General features: G+C 41.4%; 1 protein-coding gene across 3 annotated transcripts in view; it reads right to left on the bottom strand.

Moving 5' to 3' along the window:
• The window catches only part of CFAP54 (cilia and flagella associated protein 54), a 258,255-nt gene that overhangs the window by 127,459 nt on the left and 109,584 nt on the right, over positions 1 to 21,212 (bottom strand). For all 3 annotated transcript variants that reach the window (XM_069973813.1, XM_069973829.1, XM_069973821.1), the window contains exons 34-36: positions 19,114 to 19,344; positions 12,416 to 12,570; positions 10,747 to 10,919 (exon numbers count right to left, since the gene is read on the bottom strand). In XM_069973813.1, the coding sequence (XP_069829914.1) occupies positions 10,747 to 10,919; positions 12,416 to 12,570; positions 19,114 to 19,344 (559 nt within the window). The remainder of the gene's footprint in view (positions 1 to 10,746; positions 10,920 to 12,415; positions 12,571 to 19,113; positions 19,345 to 21,212) is intronic.

Here is a 21,212-nt window from a genome sequence, read left to right as displayed (position 1 = left end):
ACTCTCCCTCATGCAGTACATTGTAGTCAAGGCTGGCATGTTTCCCCTGGTTGAAGCACCGGGTACTTGTCCCTCCATCCAGCTCCTCCCCTGCGCTAGGAGGTGGGGGAGGAGGTTTTGTTTCTGTCTGTGTCAGGGCTGTTATGTGATGCTGCTGTCAGAGTCCGTACCTAGCTGCTATTCAGGGCGGATTCCCAGGGAGGGGCGTGTCCAGCAGGATTGCAGAAATAACACAGAGGCAGACAGAGAGCTGACAGGACATTCAGCTTCATGTATTTAAAAAACTGTTCATTTTAGCTAATTAGTGTATATTGCAAAAATTCTTATCATGACCTAAGCTAACTAAGACTAAATGGTCAAAATATTTTATAGTTACGCTTTAAGTAACGTAAAGCTATGGATACTAAATTAAAATCTTTTGAGACATACAGCATTTTAAACATAGGGATATTTTGTGATTCATGAAATGTAGATTCAGGGTCCATTCACACATACAGGATCTGTTGCAGATTTGATGCTTTGTTCAATCATTTAGTTACAATGATGTCTGCAGCATGTTTTCAGCTTCAAATCTGCGACATGAAATCTGCTGCAGATCATTTACATGTGAAAGCACCGATAGGCCGCTATTACACCAAACGATTATCGTCCATACTAGACCAATTACCGTCTGGTAACTGTTTGGTGTAACAGCGTCTGTAAAAAGACCACGATAGGCCGACATGCACAATGTCAGCTGATCGAGGTCTTTCAATAGGTTAAAAAAATCACAATAACGACAGCGATGGTATGGTGCATGTCGCTTTGTGTAGCAGGCCCTTCCCTTAGTTCCCTGTGCTATGACAGACAGTGAAGAAGCTGTGAAGAAGCTGACACCACACGCACTTCTTCACTGTCTGTCATAGCACAGACAGTGAGCAGGGAACGAGGAAGAAGCGAACGTTCATCTCACAGGGCGATGCTTGCTTCCTCCTTGTGCCGTGTAATAAGGCCCTTAGGATATGTTCACACTGCACTTTGTGTTTACATTTAAAGGGGTATTCCACTTAAGAAAGATTTAACCCTGTTCAATCCCCACCCATAACCTAGGCTTGTTTGTAATAGGCCTCTATTACATGAATTGGGCCGTTTGTCAACAGCACATCCTGACTTACAACCTAAAAGCTGCAGACAATCCTCACTTCCTGGTCTACTGTGTTTCTGTTCCTCTGCCCCGTCCCCCCTTCTAAGAGCAAAGTCACATAATCTCAGTTTTTTTTTTTGTTACCTGTCAAGCGGTAAACCCTCATTTGTAACCCTGCCCAAAAACTGACATCAAACAAATCAGTAAGCACCAGGCCGAGGGGTGGGGAAATAACAGAAAAGTCAGAGCCACTTGAGCAGTAAAGGGGAAAGGAAACAGCTGTTTCACCTCTCTCTCTCTAATCTATTTATGTAGCTAGATAGTGCCCTTGGATTTACTTTGCTATGTAGCTAGATAACTAGATAAATAGATTAGAAAGAGAGAGAGATAAGAAACAACTATGTTTCCTTTCCCCTATACTGCTCAGGAGGCTATTACTATTCTATTGTTTCTCCGCAACTTGGCCAGGTGTTCACTGATTGGTGTCAGTGATGGGTGGGGTTAAATATTAGGACATTCCTGATCTCGCAAGATAAACAGCGTAAGGGCAAAAAAATACCAAAGCACAAAATTGCTGATTTTTGGTTACATTAAACCCAGAAAAATTGTAATAAAAAGTGATCAAAAAGTCACATATATGCAATCAAAGTACCAATAGAAAGTACTAACCATGGCACAAAAAATGACACCTCAAACAGCCCCAAAGACCAAAAAATAAAAGCGTTATAAGGATGGGAATTTGAAAAACATTGTTTTTTTTTTAAGATTTAATTTTAAAAAAAAGCTGTCAAATAAAATAAAAGTTATATAAGTTGCCTATCATTGTAATTGTACTGACTTGAGGAATATAGATAATATGTAAGTTTTACCATAGGACTTAAACACAAAGCCCCCTTCCCCCTTGAAAAAATTGCATTTTCGTACACAAAAATTTTTTGAAAATTGGCTCAGTCCATAAAGAGTCACTGTCGTTTAAAATTGTACAATTTTAAGAATTGTAATCGGGTTTATAAAATTGTACAATTTTAAGAATTGTAATCGGGTTTATAAGTCAAAAAATGCATTTTTATACGGAAAAAGCAGTTTGAAGCTCTCCCCCCTGTCTTTATTGTTCTCTATGGAGAGGGGAGGGGTGGAGGGAGATGAGGCACCAAAACAAGACAAAAAAAGAGTTAATTTACAGCTACATCACCAAGCTATCTCCTCTGAGGTCAGCACTGACCTCTCTGACCTCTGAATACCAAATTCACTCAGCTCCTGCTGTGTAATCCTTTGTTCTCTGCTCTCTGCTGCTGACTAATCTCCCTCCTTCCTCCTCCACCGTCCCCTCTCCATAGAACAGACAGGGCCCGACTGATATAAACCAGTCGAGATTTCCTGATAATGAGCAGTGGATGTGAGAGAGGAGGGAGGGGGGGGGCCTGGGAAAACTCTTTTTGAATGCAGATGGTGACATATTTGCCTAATAAACTTCATTACAAAGTTTCTTAAAATCTCCTAGACTATTGATTTCTGCAAAAAAAAAAAAAGAAAAAGAAACAGTAGCACTTTAACCCCTTAGGGACCAAGCCTGTTTGGGCCTTAATGACCAGGCTCATTTTTCAAAATCTGACCTGTCTCACTTTATGCGCTTATAGCTCAGTGATGCTTTAACGTATGCTAGCAAATCTGAAATTGTTTTTTCGTAACATATGGTACTTTATGTTAGTGGCAAAATTTGGTCACTGTCTTGTGTGTTTTTTGTGAAAAACATCAAAATATAATGAAAATTTGAAAATTTTGCACTTTACGAACTTTGAAATTCTTTGTTTCTAAAAAAAAAAGTGCACATGACAAAAATTGGTTAGTAAGTCACATTATCAATATGTCCTCTTTATTCTGGCTTCATTTTGTAAACATATTTCACTTTTTTAGGGTGTTACGGGGCTTAGAAATGTATCAGCAAATTATAAAATTTTCATTAAATTTCCAAAACTGATTTTTTTAGGGACCAGTTGTTTTTTTAAGTTGATTTAGGAGGCTTGTATACTGAAAACCCCCATAAGTGACCCCATTTTGGAAACTAGACACCTTAAAGAATTAATCTAGGGGTATAATGAGCATTTTAACCCTACAGGGGCTGGAGGAAAGTATTCACAATTAGGCCGGAAAAAAATGGAAAATAGAAATTTTCCAATAATATATTTGTTAAGATTAAAGTATCTCATTTGCATAATAAACATGAGAGAAAATGCACCCCAAATTTTGTAACGCAGGTTCTCCTGAGTACAATGGTACCCCATATGTGGGCGTAAACCACTGTATGGACGCACAGCGGGGCTCAGAAGGGAAGGAGCGCCTATTAGCATTTCCAGTTCAGATTTTGCTGAAGAAGTTTCTGAGCGCCAGGTGCGTTTGCAGAGCCCCTGTAGTGTCAGCAGAATAGAACCCCCCCAAAAGTCACCCCATTTTGGAAAGTACACCCCTCAAAGAATACATCTTGGGGTGTCGTGACCATTTTGACCCCACAGGTATTAGAGGAAAGTATTCAAAAGAAGACGGTAAAAATGAAAAAATAGAATTTTTTCAATAGTATGTTTGTTTAGTTTAAAATTTCTCAATTTCACGAGGAACAGGGGAGAAAACTCACCCTAATATATGTAACGCAGGTTCTCCTGAGTAGAACGATACCCCATATGTGGGCATAAACCACTGTGTGGGCACACAGCGGGGCTCAGAAGGGAAGGAGCGCCAATTAGCATTTCCAGTTCAGATTTTGCTGAAGAAGTTTCTGAGCGCCAGGTGCGCTTGCAGAGCCCCTGTAGTGTCAGCAGAATAGAACCCCCCCAAAAGTCACCCCATTTTGGAAAGTGCACCCCTCAAAGAATTCATCTTGGGGTTTGGTGACCATTTTGACCCCACAGGTATTAGAGGAAGGTATTCAAAAGAAGACAGTAAAAATGAAAAAATAGAATTTTTCCAATAACATGTTTGTTTAGTTTGAAATTTCTCAATTTCACGAAAAAGGGGAGAAAACTCACCCCAATATATGTAACACAGGTACTCCTGAGTAGAACGGTACCCAATATGTGGGCATAAACCACTGTGTGGGCACACAGCGGGCCTCAGAAGGAAGGGAGCGCCAAGTTTCTGAGCGCCAGGTGCGTTTGCAGTGCCCCTGTAATGTCTACAGAATAAACCCCCCCCCCCAAAAAAAAGGTCACCCCATTTTAGAAAGTCCACCCCTCAAGGAATTCATCTTGGGGTGTGGTGAGCATTTTGACCCCACAGGTATTGGAGGAAAGTATTCAAAAGTAGACCGTAAAAATGAAATAAATTGAATTTTTACAATAACATGTTTGTTTAGTTTGAAATTTCTCAATTTCACTAGGAAGAGGGGAGAAAAAGCACTCCAAAATTTGTAACGGACGTTCTCCTGAGTACAATGGTACCCCATATGTGGGCATAAACCACTGTATGGGCACACAGCAGGGCTCAGAAGAGAAGGAGTGTCATTTTAGTTACAGGCAATATGTGGGTGTTTACTGGTTATCTGGGGTGGTAATAGACAATCTCGGGGTGTTTACTGGCTATCTGAGGTGGCAACAGGCAATCTGGTGGGGTTATGGGCAATCTGGGGTGGTTATGAGCAGTCTGTGCCAATCTGGGGTGGTTACGGTCAATCTGGGGTGGTCACAGACAATCTGGGGTGGTTACGGGCAATCTGGGGTGGTTACTGGCTGTATGGGGTGGTTATGGGCAATCTTGGGGTGTTTACTGGCTATCTAGGGGTGGTTACTGGCTATCTGGGGTGGTGATGGGCAATCTGGGGGTGTTCACTGGCTATCTGAGGTGTTGACGGGCAATCTGGTGGTGTTCACTGACTATCTGGGGTGGCAACGGGCAATCTGGGGTGGTCACGGGAAATCTGGGGTGGTGATGGGCAATCTGGGGTGGTTGCGAGCAATCTGGGGTGGTTGCGAGCAATCTGGGGTGGTTGCGAGCAATCTGTGGTGGTTACAGGCAATTTGGGGTAGTTACAGGCAGTCTGTGGCAATCTGGGGTGGTTACGGTCAATCTGGGGTGGTCGCAGACAATCTGGGGTGGTTACGGGCAATCTGGGGTGGTTACTGGCTGTATGGGGTGGTTATGGGCAATCTTGGGGTGTTTACTGGCTATCTAGGGGTGGTTACTGGCTATCTGGGGTGGTGATGGGCAATCTGGGGGAGTTCACTGGCTATCTGGGGTGGTGACGGGCAATCTGGTGGTGTTCACTGACTATCTGGGGTGGCAACCGGCAATCTGGGGTGGTGACAGGAAATCTGGGGTGGTGATGGGCAATCTGGGGTGGTTGCAAGCAATCTGGGGTGGTTGCGAGCAATCTGGGGTGGTTGCAAGCAATCTGTGGTGGTTACAGGCAATTTGGGGTAGTTACAGGCAGTCTGTGGCAATCTAGCGTGGTTACGGGCTGTCTGGAATGGTTATAAGCTATCAGGGGGGATACGGGCAATCTGGGGAGATTACAGGCGATCTGGGGAGATTACGGGCAATCTGGGGTAGTGACAGGCAATCTGGGGTAGTGACGGGCAATGTGGGGTGGTTATGGGCAGTCTGGGGTGGTTATGGGATGTCTGGGATGGTTATGGGCTGTCTGGGGTGGTTATGGGCTGTCTGGGATGGTTATGGGCTGTCTGGGGTGGATACGGGCAATCTGGGGTGGATACGGACAATCTGGGGGAGATTACAGGCAATCTAGGGTGGTTACAGGCAATCTGGGGTGGTTACAGGCAATCTGGGGTGGTTACAGGCAATCTGGGGTGGTTACGGGTAATCTGGGGTGGTTACAGGTAATCTGGGGTGGTTACAAGTAATCCAGGGTGGTTACGGGTAATCCAGGGCACTTGACTTTGGTGACAGGCGTAAAAAAGTGTCGGCACCATTTGGAACAAGCGATCAGTGGTATATAGTATATACCGCTGATCACTTGTACTGGGACCACAACGGGTGGTCACCGATCATTGCCCCATGCTCTCCGCCACCTCCGAAGGTGGAGTGAATGAAGCTTTGATCATTTTTAGGAATCCATCACTGTGAACAGAGTCTGTTCACAGTGATGGCGGCGGCCATCTTGGATCAGATGGCCGCCCAGGGAGGGGAGGGTCAGTGGCCAGGTCACTAGGGTTAATTCTGGGGACAGGGGGGGGACATGTTTTCATCTCCTCTCGCTGTGGATTCACGGTGAGAAGAGATGAAAGCGTTCAGCTGCACTGGCAATGTCTGTTACCGATGGCCACCGTTATACTGGTAATAAAGGCGATCGCCGGTGAGGGGACTTGCCGGGACTGACCCCACACTCTTCCCCAACCCCTCAGCGCCCTCTGATAGCTGAGAGGAGGGGGCTGCGGGCATTACCGGCGCCGCTGCACTATTCTGCACCATCGCCATAAAGAGCTGATGGAAGCAGAATAGAGCCCATTAGTGATCGCCGTAAAAATCCGTATCGGCGGTCACTAATAACATAATACATGTATTCTCTGGGTGGCTACGGTTATGGCGATACCACATTTGTGTAGGTTTTTTTAACTATTATCACTTTGGCACAATAGAAACTATCTTCCTAGCAAAAACCCACAAAAACTGTCGCCGCATTGCAAGATCCATAGCGTTTTCATCTTTTGCGTGACAGAGCTGGTTTTGGGCTTATTTTTTGCGGGAAGATCTGTAGTTTCTATTGATACCAAGTTTTATATGTATATGACTTTTTGATCTCTTTTATGACGTATTTTCTAAAGTGGATTGATAAAATACAGCTATTCTGGTACTGTTTTTTAAAAAAAAAATTTACAGCGTGTGTTGTGCGATATAATTATTGATATAGTTTTATAGATTGGGTCGTTACGGACGTAACGATACCAAATATGTATAGGATTTGTGTTTTTGATCACTTTTATGTAATGTTTTATAGTGTATGGGGAATGTAATGCATCTTTATTATTGGGGGGGGCTGGGAGGGGCTGTGTTGTGTTTTGTGCACACTTTTTTCACTTTTTTTTACTTTTACACTAGTGTACATTACTGTACACTAGTGTAAAATACTTAGATAATTGATGCAATACATTGCAGTACCTGATGTACTGGAATGTATTGTATCATGCCTCATGCTAACAGGCAATAGCCACAGCCACCCCTGTCAGCATCAGGCATCTCCATGGTGACCCCGGGGACCTTCATTAGGACCCCGGGATCACCATGGAGACATCGGGACCCCGGACGGCGCCGCGGGACATCGTGATCATGTAAGTGGACCTGCGGCGCCGTCCGGGATCCACCGGGACCCGTTAAATGCCGCTGTCATGGTTTGACAGCGGCATTTAACGGGTTAAACTGCCCGGAGCGGAGAATCCTCCGCTCCGGGCAGTTACAGGAGGGTGTCAGCGGTCACACTGACCGCTGATCACCCGTCCTGAAGCCGCCGCCGGGCGGTAATTTATTCCGATGCGCCCGCCATTAAAAGGTGTACGCATCGGAATAAAGCCCATTAGTGGCCGCCGTGAAAAGGCAGCATGGCGGTCACTAAGGGGTTAACCCCTTTTTACGGCGGCCACTAATGGGTTTTATTCCGATGCGTACGCCTTTTAACGGCGGGCGCATCAAAATAAATTACCGCCCGGCAACGGCTGCAGGACGGGGGATCAGCGGTCAGTGTGACCGCTGACACCCTCCTGTAATTTTCTGGAGCGGAGGATTCTCCGCTTCGGGCAGTTTCACCCGTTAAATGCCGCTGTCAAAGCATGAAAGCGGCATCTAACGGGTTCCGGTGTGTACCACACGGCACCACAGGTCCACTTACATGATCGCAGGTCCCGCGGCGCCTTCCGGTCCCCCCGACGTCTCCATGGTAACTCCAGGGGCCTAATGAAGGTTTCCGGGCTTACCATGGATAAGCCATCCTGCTACTGTGATCTAAGTGTTACACTAGTGTACAGTAATGTACACTAGTGTAAAAAAGTAAAAAAAAAGTGCACCAAACACAATCCCCCCAGCCCCCCCTCCCCCATAATAAAAATGCATTACATTCCCCATACACTATAAAACATTACATAAAAGTGATCAAAAACACAAATCCTATACATATTTGGTATTGCTACGTACGTAGCGACCCAATCTATTAAACGATATCAATAATTATATCGCACGACACACACTGTAAAAAAATAAATAAAAAAACAGTACCAGAATAGCTGTATTTTATCAATCTGCTTTAGAAAATACATCATGAAAGAGATCAAAAAGTCATATACATATAAAACTTGGTATCAATAAAAAATACAGATCTTCCTGCATAAAATAAGCCCAAAACCAGCTCTGTCCTGCAAAAGATAAGAACGCTATGGATCTTGCAATGTGGCTACAGTTTTTGTGGGTTTTTGCTAGGAAGATAGTTTCTATTGCGCCAAAGTGGTAATAGTTAAAAAAAAACCTACACAAATGTGGTATCGCCGTAACCGTAGTGACCCAGAGAATACATGTATTATATTAGTGACCGCCGATATGAATTTTTACGGCAATCACTAATGAGCTCTATTCTGCTGCCATCAGCTCTTTATAGCTCTTTAATCCACAGCGAGAGGAGATGAACACAATAACCTTAGTATTCACAGTGATTAATTCCTTAGGGTACAAACACACTTGCCGTATCGGCAGCGAGTTTCTCGCTGTGTATTCGCAGCGAGACTCGCTGAGGATCCCGGCCCTGTGTACCCAATGGCAGACAAAGTAGCAGCAGGGATGTACATCCCTGCTGCGAGTTTGTCCAAAGGCCGACCCGTTAACCCCCTGGCCGCCGGAGACTATACATCACCTGGTCCCGACTATACATCACCTGGTCCTTCGCTGATTCCAGGCACGTCCCGCTCAGCCAATCAGTGCGCTGCCCCACCGCAGCACTGATTGGCTGAACGGGCAGTGAAGATGTTGGGAGCCCCGTAGCCGGGATCAGGCGACGTATAGTTTTCGGCGGCCGGGGAGTTAACGGGGCGAGCTGCGGACAAACTCGCAGCAGGGATGTACATCCAAAATGGGGTGACTTATGGGGGTGTTTCACTCTGCTGACTCTACAGGGGCTCTGCAACCGCACCTGGCGCTCAGAAACTTCTACAGCAAAATCTGCACTGAAAATGCTAATTGGCGCTCCCTTCCTTCTGAGCCCCGGTGTGTGCCTATACAGTGGTTTATGCCCACATATGGGATACCTTTTTACTCGGAAGAACCTGCGTTACAGATTTTGGGGTGCCTTTTCTCTCCTGTTCCTTGTGAAATTGAGAAATTTCAAACTAAACATACATATTATTGGAAAAATTCTAGTTTTTCATTTTTATCCGGCCTAATCTGATCGAACATATTATTTGAAAATTTCTATTTTCCATTTTTTTCCGGCCTAATTGTGAATACTTTCCTCCAGCCCCTTCAGGGTTAAAATGCTCATTATAACCCTAGATTAAATCTTTAAGGTGTCTAGTTTCCAAAATGGGGTCATTTATGGGGGTTTCAAGTATACAAGCCTTCTAAACACACTTAAAAAAAGAACTGGTCCCTAAAAAAAATAGTTTTGGAAATTTCATGAAAAATTGGTAATTTGCTGATACATTTCTAAGCCCCGTAACACCCAAGAAAAGTAAAATATGTTTCCGAAATTATGCCAGAATAAAGAGGACATATTGGTAATGTGACCTAGTAACTAATTTATGTGATACAACTTTCTTTTCTTAGAAGTAGAGAATTTCAAAGTTTGTAAAGTGCAATTTTTTCATGATATTATGTTTTTCACAAAAAACACAAAAGATAGTGACCAAAATTTTATCACTAATATAAATTACCATATGTTACAAAAAAACAATCTCAGAATCGCTAGTATATGTTAAAGCATCACTGAGCTATAAGCGCATAAAGTGAGACAGGTCAGATTTTGAAAAATGAGCCTGGTCATTAAGGCTCAAATAGGCTTGGTCCCTAAGGGGTTAAGGGTTTAAAGTTTTTGATCACGGCCACCCTTTACCTTCCTTCAGAATTTACAGATTTAGATCCTTAAAGCAGACCTGTCAACAGCTTGTTTGCTGACTAAAGTAAAGGCAGTGAATAATAGAGCTTGAATCTGGACATATAACTCTTATTCCAGACCATCACTCCAGCGCTGTGATATAAACTTTAGACATTTTATGCAAACTAGTAGATAAAGCCTGTGTATTTATTTAAACAAAAAATTTTCACTAAACATGCTGGTCATGTATATAAATCCTTTCAACTGTATGATTAATACAAACAGCAGATGTCTGTAAGAATGTACCAGGCATGGCATATACTGACAAGCAGTTGCAAAACTTTATGGGAATTGTTATTTGGCAAATAATAAGGCTGCATATATTTAAAATTGATAAATTTGAGATATAAGCATTTGTTATGGGCCAATTTAAATGCATGAATCTAGTGAAAATATTACTGAAGCGCAAGTCTGTAAGTGCCAAAAAAAAGATCTGATGTTTAAAATATAGGAATAAATAAACATTATGACATAAATACTGTTTAATAGCCATGAGTGCACTTCAGGGAAAATAAAAAAAAGGCACTTTAACTAGGAAATGTCTTACCAATGCTCTTTTAAGATGAATAAAAACCTTTCCAAGGTGATCCAAAAGAATGACTGAGGACATGTTTAGCTTTGCTTGTTCTTTCAAAGGAGGAGATAATGCCTCGGTGTCATTGGTCATTTGTGTACGTGGTGTATCCACATCACTTCGCTTTGTACTCAGCTCAGAAGAATCTAAATAGTAACATGTAAGAGTAGGCTTCTTAATGCTGGATGAACCAAAATCCAAGTTTACAAAAAATACACAGTAAGAAAAAAGTGGCAAATGGATAAATAAACTACAAAATAAACTTAAGAAAATAATAATCATTGATGAAGATTTTAAGACTTTTTCTAAGATTTTTCCTGCTATTTTGCTTTACAAAGAATATATGCAACAAAAAACAACATGGAAGTGATATCACAACGATACTTACTGTTTAATACTATGTTTTTTTTGTATCAGATTTTGTTTTAATTCTTTTTCCTATGAAGATATTATTTAGATATTATATATTCTGTACTCACAATCTGACCCCCCAAACTTCTTGTACCGTCAGATAGCTGCTTTTAATCCAAGATCTGTCCTGGGTCCGTTTGGCAGGTGCTGCAGTTATTGTCCTAAAAAACAACTTTTAAACTTGCAGCCCTGAGTCAAATTGGCATGGCCTAGAGTGTGTGTGCCCAAGCCTTGCACTGCCTCTCCGTTCCTCCTCCCCACTCCCTTCACCATTCGGAATGCCCTGAGCAGTATTTTTCCTATTCATCACTTGTGTGAACACTCCACAGGTCCCTTAACGATCCAGCACATGTGCAGTGTTCAGACAGGTTATGAATAGGAAAAATCCTGCCCAGGGCATTCCTAATGGTAATGAGGCTGGGAAGGAGGGACGGAGAGGCAGTGCAAGGCTTGGGTATAAACACTCTAGGCCACGTCAATTTGACACAGGGCTGCGAGTTTAAAAGTTATTTTTTAGGACAATAATGGCATCCCCTGCCGAACGGACAGATATTGGAATTAAAAGCAGCTATCCGAAGTTACAAGCGGTTTGGGGGGGTCAGACTGTGGGTACAGAGTCGCTTTAAGGCACCTCTACACAGTCTAATTATTGGTTGAATGAGTGTCCATAGGAATGCTCAGTTCCGGTAATAGGCCAGTGTAAAAGGGACAGCAATCAGCTGATGAATGAGAAGCTACTCTTTCATCGGCTGATTGGTTCTTCTGTGCGGCGAACTTGGTGATGAAATCATGATGACATTAAATGTTACACAAAAGATCTTTAAGTATTGTATTCTGTAAGCAGCAACAGGAATTTTCTAGCACCGAAAGACGTAAAAAACTATATGAATCTGCATGATGACTCTTATCAATACATAAGATACATCAATAAGCCTACTACAGCCATTACTTATTAATTAATAATTATCATTGCTGGTGATGAATTAGTAACCCCTATTTATAAAGTGTGGGCCATTTGTGGATAGTTGTAATGTACAATTTCAGTGCTGGCGCTCAGTAACAGGCATGTCTTTTTCAAAGTGCTTGCTGTACAGTCACTTAGAGCTGAAGCCATTACACAGGCAATTTGCAATTCAATGGAGGCGTTTTGAGAATGCAATTACATTTGTAATTAAATGCAAAAACACAGTAAAATAATGGACATTGTGGTATAAATTTATAAAATGTTTACCCGTTAGTTTGGCATCTGGTGGAAGATCTAGTTTAAGTGAGGGATGAAGGTGACCTAGGCTAGACATTTGCTCATCTGCAGCATTTGTTTCTGTTGCCATGACTACAGTGCCAGCATGATGCAAAGTGAATAATTCGGGATCCAGGACTCTATAGCTGCACAAACACAGAAAAACACATGTATGGAACCAAAACAAATGTTAATTCCAAGCAATTAATTCAGTCACAACAACTTGAAGAACAGACACTTTTCCACTTAACTAGCAACTTGGAACAAGGCAGCAGGTACAATTTGGTGGAGAAAGAAAAGAGTGTTCTACTAATGTAATATTCCAATGAACATTTACCTTTACATTTTCAAAAGAAGGTGTTTAAAGTGGCAACTGCAAGCTCAAAGCCATCAGCTTTAAACCCGGTCACTATGTTTTATTATAGTTACTGTTCTGCTGTAACAAATAGCTATAAATAGAACTTTCTCAGGACGTTGTCTGGAACCAAACTTAGGGCCCTGTTAGATAGACCGGGCGCTGATGAATATTGTCACAATAGCACAGGTTATAAAAAAGTACAGTTACGTTTATCTGTCCACCTGGGACACATGTTTAGAGATACATGCATACTTTCCAATGCTATTTATGAGCAAACACAGGTGAATTGTCAAACAGTTTTTAAGGCCCCATTCACACATGCTATAGCTAAAGACAGCCTACAGAAAGAAGTACATCTGTAGGGTGTCCGCTATGCACAGACATAATCAATAGAGAACTGCGATCCGTGCCTCAAGTATGGGACTGTAGTAGAACGCGTCAGTTTTTATGTGGGTCACAGCCCCATAACACATACAGAATGTGTAAACGGGGCCATTTAAATGAATGGGTCCGTAGTGCTGTCCGTAGTTGTGGGTCCGCAATTACAGGTGCACTGTGGAACGTGTGAATGAAGACTAAGGCCTCATTCACATTGTGTATTTTTCATTAAACAATGGCCAATGTTGCAGGTCTGCGATAACGGCCATTGTTTAATGACAGTAGCCGATTACATAACATCCTAAGGAATCATGGCTGTAGTGTATATGTTGCAGTGAAATGATGGAATCCAGGGATTTGATCAAATCCCGGGAAATGATGAAATGACCACGCCATTCCTTCATTTTCCTGAGCAAAGTCAGGGATTTGATTAAGGAATTGATGGAACGAGTAACCTATTTAAGTCTGTTACTCACCCAAGGCCAGGCACAGCAGCGGTGGGGAGAGCAGGAGGCCCAAGATGGCGGTGACCTCTCAAAAGGCACGGCTGGCGGGGGTGGACGGAAGGTAGCAGTAGACCCAAGAAGGCATCAGCCTCTCTACAGGAACAGCGACGGGGGTGGAATGTGGAGCAGGAGGCCCCTGATAGGCGGCGTTCTGTCACCTCCCAGCAGGCACAGCACAGCAGCAGCAGTAGGGGGCAGATGGCGAGGAGTAGGACTAAGATGGCACTCCTGGCAGGCATGGCAGCGGAAGCCTTCGGGGAGCAGAGTGGACAGGCTAGGGGAGCAGGAGGCAATGCAGGAAGCAAATTCTATGTTGCAGGGTAAATGAGTGGACAGGGAGCAGAGAGGCAGCAAAGGCGGACAGGGAGCAGAGCGGACAGACTTGGGAAGCAGGAGGCAGGACGGGGAGCAGAGCGGACAGACTTGGGAAGCAGGAGGCAATACAGTAAGCAACTTCTATGTCGCCAGGGAATTGATAGAACTCATTCCATAATTTCCCTGAAAGGGGTCAGATATTTGATCAAATCCCTGACTTTCTTCAGGGAAATGATGGAACGGCTTGGTCATTTCATTATTTCCTGGGATTTGATCAAATCACTTAGGGATTTAATCAAATTCCTGATTCTATCATTTCACTGCAACATATACACACTGTACACACTATGGCCTGGATTACATGCATGAACATGGCAAAAGGTACATTCACACGTTCTGTGAGTTTGTCCATAATTGCCGATCTGCAATTAAGGGCAAATTTACAGGCTATTGATTTATTTTAGGCTGTTCACGATGTCCGGAGTTTTTTGGATCCATATTATGTGTTTTACGTAACTGCAAAAATTACTGACAAGCCCCAGTACAGACTATAATTGCTGCACAGATTCACCCTTATAAGTCTACGGGAGCATCTGGAAGTAATGTCTGTAATGTAGGCAAAAATCTGCAAAAAAATTCCCATTTTATGTAGATCCGAAAAAAATACAGATTGAAGATGCACAACAGAAAATTATTGCGGACATACTGTAACTACTGAACACGTGAATGAAGTTTAAGTCTGCCTTATAGAATACAGCAAGGGATTAAAATAGTAATTTTTTTTACTTAATGGCATGATCATATAAGAGTTAATTACAATTATGTATGTCATTTGTACATATACATATTTATTCATACATACATATATATAGAAAACTTTAACAATGATTTACAGATGTTTACGTTAGGCTAACATGGACAACAACTGGTTAAGCTATTTCACACATATTATAACATATAACAAAAGATATTCATATTTTGAATTATGCTGCTTTCCCTTCAGCTTTGTGAACAATCGACACAGCCCTATTTTACAGATTTCTCATCTACATTATCGCAAACACCTTGGGGAGAAAGCTTTTGTCAAGTGAAACTTTTGCTGGCTCTTTTTGATTTCTCATAAAAAGTAGATCAATAACTTGAGCTCTCGTAACAAACGTAATAGCAACCAGAAAAATTTCAATCTGACCAAAGTAATTGGTTTAACGGCGGTTTGTGAAGATTCATACTGAGTTCCCAAGAGAAATGGGGAAAACAAGAAGACCATTTTCTAATAAATGTCCTAATAATAGTGGTTGAACTGATGTGCAAATCTGCTTTTTAGTACAGTTTTTATTGGTTGAAGCAGACAAAAAAGTACACTTCTAAAACTACATGTGGCACTCATAGAAAAAGACCCTGAAAGTATGGATTTTACATGCAAGAATGGAATACAGCCAGAAGTATGAGAGTCTCAAGTTACAGCTTTGTTAGATGTAAGTGGAAAAGGAGCATCTGTGATCTTAACAGAAATCAAAATATCACTTCATTAAAGTGTATCTTTGGGCAAAACTGAACCACACCCTCTAAACTTTACTCACCTTTACTCACTTTCAAGTATTACTTTCCTCTGATTTTTGGCACTCTCTGTACCTGTCTATCTCAATGAGGAAAAATGGCCACAGCTGAATCACAGAATGGGATATGCAGTTTTGTGTACTTTTTATTGTTCTGTCATGCTTTATTTTTGTCTGTTTTATTTCAACTGTTTTTCGAGAACACTTAAAGATTAATGTCCCTTTTACTCAGGACAAATATTGGCAGGCATACTCATTGGGTATATTGAACCTAATGTCGTGGAAAAGGGCCAGTAATCAGACAAAAAATTTGAAAATGTTTACTACTTGTTCACATCTTTTCTGTAGGTATTTAAATCATCGCTTGGCCTAATTGCCGATTTGCAACAAAGGCCATGATTAATCGAAAAGGGGGAAGTTATCAAGCAAAAAAGTTGTATTTGTTGGCGTAAAACGGCCAGATGCGACTTAATTTATTCGCAAATCTGGCCATTTTACGCCACCTTCGCCAGTGGGGCGGGGAGGGGGTGTGGAGGGGGCAGGACGGGGGGCCCGGACTCTGGGTCCACTGCATTTATCATTTTTCGCAACGAAAAATGATACTGAAACCTACGCCAGCTCTTTTGCATGGAGAGGCTCCATGAAATCAGGATTTATGTAGAGACAATGCACCTCTACATAAATCCCCTGAGCTCCGGAGCTATGGACACATTTTTACGCCCGGCGTAAAAAACACTGGGCTTAATAAATGTCCCCCATAGTATTCACTCTGGCCGGATCCCTAGCAGCTGCAGGAAAAAACTGACAAGTCAGAGCACACAATGGAAAGTGCCACTCTGGCTGCACTCTCCATTGTGTGCTATGGTAAATCGGGATGCGGGCGTACACAGATATGCCCGCAGCCCAATTCAGCACAAATGAAGTTCATCTGGTCAGTAATGCAGTACTGGCCGGAATGAAGTTCACTGACACCAGACATTCTGTGACTAGGCCGGGTCACAGAACGGCAGGTGTCTCACATAGTGTGAACCCAGCCTTGCTGTGTAAATGGAAGGATGCATCTAGCTATAATGAAGCTAATAGGCTGAATAAGCGATCCAGCAATTGTGCGAGCGAGCAGGGTCGCACTGCCAAAGAACTAATGACACTCCTCCAAACAGTAAGTGTTATCACATCATGAGCAGTGTTATCTGGACTAATATGGAGGTGAAAGAAAGCACCAAAAACAAATAAAGGTATTGACATTTCTTTACAAATATATATAGTAAAGAAGGTATAAAATTTGAAAAACTGGCTTCTGCCTCCTGCGTTTTTTTTTGCCTTCCTCTGTATCAACATTATGGGGTAATGGGCTAAACAGGTTGGACTTTATTCAGCCTTACAAAAGATAACAATGAAATGATTAATATCTAAGTCCTATCTCCATGAGAAAGACAATGAATTTTACATCCAATAATGTGCTACATGCTACTAAATAAATATAAATAATTTAGAAAACAGATCTTATGACCACCTGAACCTCGGTTTCCAAGCTTGCTGTAACATATGGCTAGTAGTGGCAATATTGTACAAATTATATGACAATAGAATCCACTAATTCTCATAAACCTTACTAATTCTAACAATAAGGCTTGGACATCTGAGGTAATATAACATAGCTGGCTTTGGATGCTAGGAAAACACTTATATTATTGAAATTATTGCAATTTATCAAGGATATGTTTTGTTGTCAAGTTATGAGATGAATTATGAGCAGGATATATTACCACCACATAATGTATTATAGCTTACATTGACAATTTATCTTTCTTATATATCAATAGAATGGCACATTTGGGAGTAATAATAATGGGCTAATATGTGATGAACAAACAGTATCAATAATGCTTGTTATATCTGTGACATATACAGCATTAATGTTATATCCTCATTTCCATTCTAAGCTAAAAGCCCTGTTTGTCAGAGTGCCAGGGTCTTCCTAATTTCATACACATGATTAAAAGATTTACATATAAATGAACATTAACAGTTTGATCTCTACCCCTAGAGTATTAATTAAAATTAAATCTTATTAAATAACACAGAAAAAAAATGTAAACCTAACTTAGAATTTATATTCTGATTTTTGCAGTGAACACCACATTAAAAAAAAAAAAAAAAAACACACACATTGCATTACAATCAGTCTGGTTGATTTTCACTGGTCAATGTAGTGTCTTGTACTGTATATTAAATGATGTATAGCCAGAGACTAAAAACAGCAAGAAATGCACAAAGACTTAGTTAAAAAAATGTGTAAACTTCTCCACTCAAGAGCCATTGGTAAGGGCATGGTAAAGGGAGCGCAAGAAGGAAAGTAGAATGTATTTGCAATGTAAGACTTAACATGAAAATTCTCTGCTGTTCCAAAGTACTAATAACATTTTCGTGTAAAATTTAGAAAAATTCATTGTATAAAGTTGTCGGGGGGATTAGGACAAGGTAAAATGATGATATTGTTGGTGATCTGGGAGCCTAGGAGTGAAAGCATTACACAGCACATTTCAGTAACTTTACTAATTGCAAAAGAATGGTATGCATGGAGGCACTATTATTCTGACAGGGGGCTCACACGTCGCAGATCTGCAGAAATTTCTGCAATTAAAATTCAGCTCTATTCATTTGAATTGGGATTTCTGGTAAGATCAGGGCAGTTGCAGTGTTGAGCGAACTGTCCAACTGTGCATAATAAAGGGCCAGTTCACACGGACTAAAATTGGCAGAATTCATGTCAATTCTTTAAGCGGACAGCCACGGAGAGTGGAGGCGAGCGAGCCCTCCCATAGAGAAACAGTGTCACACTGAGGCAGGTGGGATTCCACCTTGGACAGTTCTGATGATTTTACTCCATGTGAACTGGCCCAATAGTGAAGAAAAAAGACACCATGTGCAAAAAGTTTGTAATAAAAATTTTCTGCGATAATGCAGGAAATGATAACCCCCCCCCCCCCCTTGTGTCTTGCAAATGAGGACACAAAACTTTGGTATAGCTAATGGGAAAAGCAGAATTCCAAAAGTGACATTTTGCTCTGGTCAGGAAGGTCCCAATCATCATTGGTTATAAAGAGATGGAAAAGCCAAAAATTAAAATAACACTTTATGAAGGAACCCAAGGGGCAGGACATAATGAACTTGGCATAGGTAGTCACAAAACCTAAACAGTATCAGACAATGGCATAGTGGCTGCATACAAATTTGTGAAAGGAGCACAGCTAATGGCCCCTTAGTCTCAGCACTGTGTATAGAAGAACTGCAATGCTACAAAATTACAGATACTGTAATATGCGTTTGTGCCCATTAACAGACAGCAACAAAAGGAAATAGAAAAGGTCACACAATGGCAATTTGTTCTTGCAGAATTAAAGGAGCTAACAAGACAACATAACATTCAAGTTGGTAAACCTAAGAACAGAGGCCACTATGCCTCTTCATTACTAGAGGATCTTACACTGGTAGTTTGTCTCGATCTCAAAATGTGGAGGAATGCTAATGAGAGCCATTATTTGTGAAGCTGCTCGTGTGTTGTGCTAGCTTTACCTGTTAGTGCTATGCTCATTCGCCACTTCTTCACTGCAGAGCTGACTAAGCTTTTTCTTAAATAAGCTGAAGTGAGTAAGTGCCAAAAGTAGATTCATTTGAGCTTTCCATGGCATCTCTTCTCTGCTGGCTTGAAAAAATCTCTTCCGTTTTATATATCTACTAACAATTGGTGTTAGCAGCACAAGCAAAGCTGTAAAAGCTTTTTTTTCAGCCTCCTCCCTGGTAAGTCTAAAACGGGGAAAAAAACAATATTAAATCTACTGTAAGAAAAAAAAATAATCTCAACATAACAGCCATATAATGTATGATAGCCTATCTTCTGTCAAAATGTAAAGATTTAGCCCAAACTTCAAAAAGTTCACAAAGGTTCACATAAAAACAAGCACAAAATAAAACAAGGCTATATAGAAAGAATTAAAGTGTCCCTGTCATGTGAAAGAACTTTACAGGTCACAGAGACATGTCAAAACTTTTGATCAGTTGGAGTCTGAGTGCTCAGAACCCCATTGATTGCTAGAACAAGCCAGGAGAAACGCTTGACTGAGAAGGAAAGATTTTATCGTAGGTTTATGGAGCCCGTCTCTTCAGGTGAGATAGAATGAACAGTTAGCTGGGGAAAAATGCGCTCAGACAAGTTATTCTCCCATCTGAATGGGGATCAAAATGTCCAGAGTCAGACCAATCAAAACACTACATGAACAAAGAGACATTGCTCTTTTTTATCAATAAGGAACAACATCAAGTTAAGGGTTGCTCAGTATCATAGAGAAGAAGGACATTTGGGCAGTGATATCTAATTCAGGCTAAAGCATTGATGACATCCCAAACGTCTATATCAGAATTCAGACAGAACAGGGACATTATGGAGAAGACCTACCCTGTTATCTGTTAGTAAATTGATTAGCTATTGAATAAGGGTTAATATAATTAAATGGGGATATCTGGCCAATAAAAGAACAAAATGGAAATAAATGACAAATGGGCACAGGGTCAGGTGTCTCCTTAGTGCCCATCTGCCACTTATTTTTTTCCCTTAGTGTTCTTAACAGTGCCCCTTTATGACCAGTTGCCTTCAAACCAAAATGAGCATTAATAACTACTCTATCCCTGAGGGAGCTGTCCCTGACAACAATACGCTTTGGCTGCCCACTGGGCTTTATTAAACCAAGCAATTATTGGCCATACTTCTGACCGATAATTGTTTGGTGTATAAGCTCATGTTGAAAGGCAACAATCAGCCAACATGCACAATGTCGGCTGATTGTTGTCTTAAAACATGTCCTATCAAAAAGCATCGTCAGCAGACTGCAGCTATCTTCTATAGGCCACATTAGATTGTTGGGGCAGCCCCTCCCACTGCCCCCTGCTCGATGTTTGTGCGTGCAATAGCACAGACATCGAGCGGGGAGTGAGGAGCAAGTGAGGGCTGATCTGACAAGTTGGCGCTTGCTTGCTACTTAATATTGGCCCCTGTATTAGGGAGGTAACAATATCCATCTTGGTTTGAATCTGCATTATTACCTGTTATTCTCTGTTTACACTTTTGTATTAGAGAATATGTTTGTTTTTTTCCTTTTATATGATGCAATATCATTGTCCCTCGATTTTGTCTGTGATTGTCCAGGTCAATATTTATGGCTAGATATACAGTGTGCACATCTTTTAGTGATTACAAATGCATCGTTCTTGTACATGTTATTATATAGTGTGCTTTAGAGATTAGACCATGGGCTTTACCTATAATTGTATGCTTTTGCACAATAAGAATGAAAGTTACAAATGCAAGATGTTCAATAGTAATTTATAGACATATAGGGGCAGATTCCTATAGTAAACAAATGGTATTTTATTCACTATTACCTTTAATCCTGTAAAGTTAAAATGTGGGGCGTGCAGTCTTTTCTGTTTGCATGTTGCTTTGAAAACTGTATGATTGTTGTAATTCATGCAGATAAGCAATTTCAGTGAAATTATTAGTTTATTGGTGCCCTGTCAGATTCATTACATTTTATAAGTTACTATTACACTACTGTATATATATAAATATGTTTGCTGGGCTCAGACGCTGTAGCGCTGTATGCTCATTACTGAGTATT

This window comes from Dendropsophus ebraccatus, chromosome 1, assembly GCF_027789765.1.
Source record: "Dendropsophus ebraccatus isolate aDenEbr1 chromosome 1, aDenEbr1.pat, whole genome shotgun sequence".
Lineage (NCBI taxonomy): Eukaryota > Metazoa > Chordata > Amphibia > Anura > Hylidae > Dendropsophus > Dendropsophus ebraccatus.
This window is presented reverse-complemented; position numbering and strand designations above follow the sequence as displayed.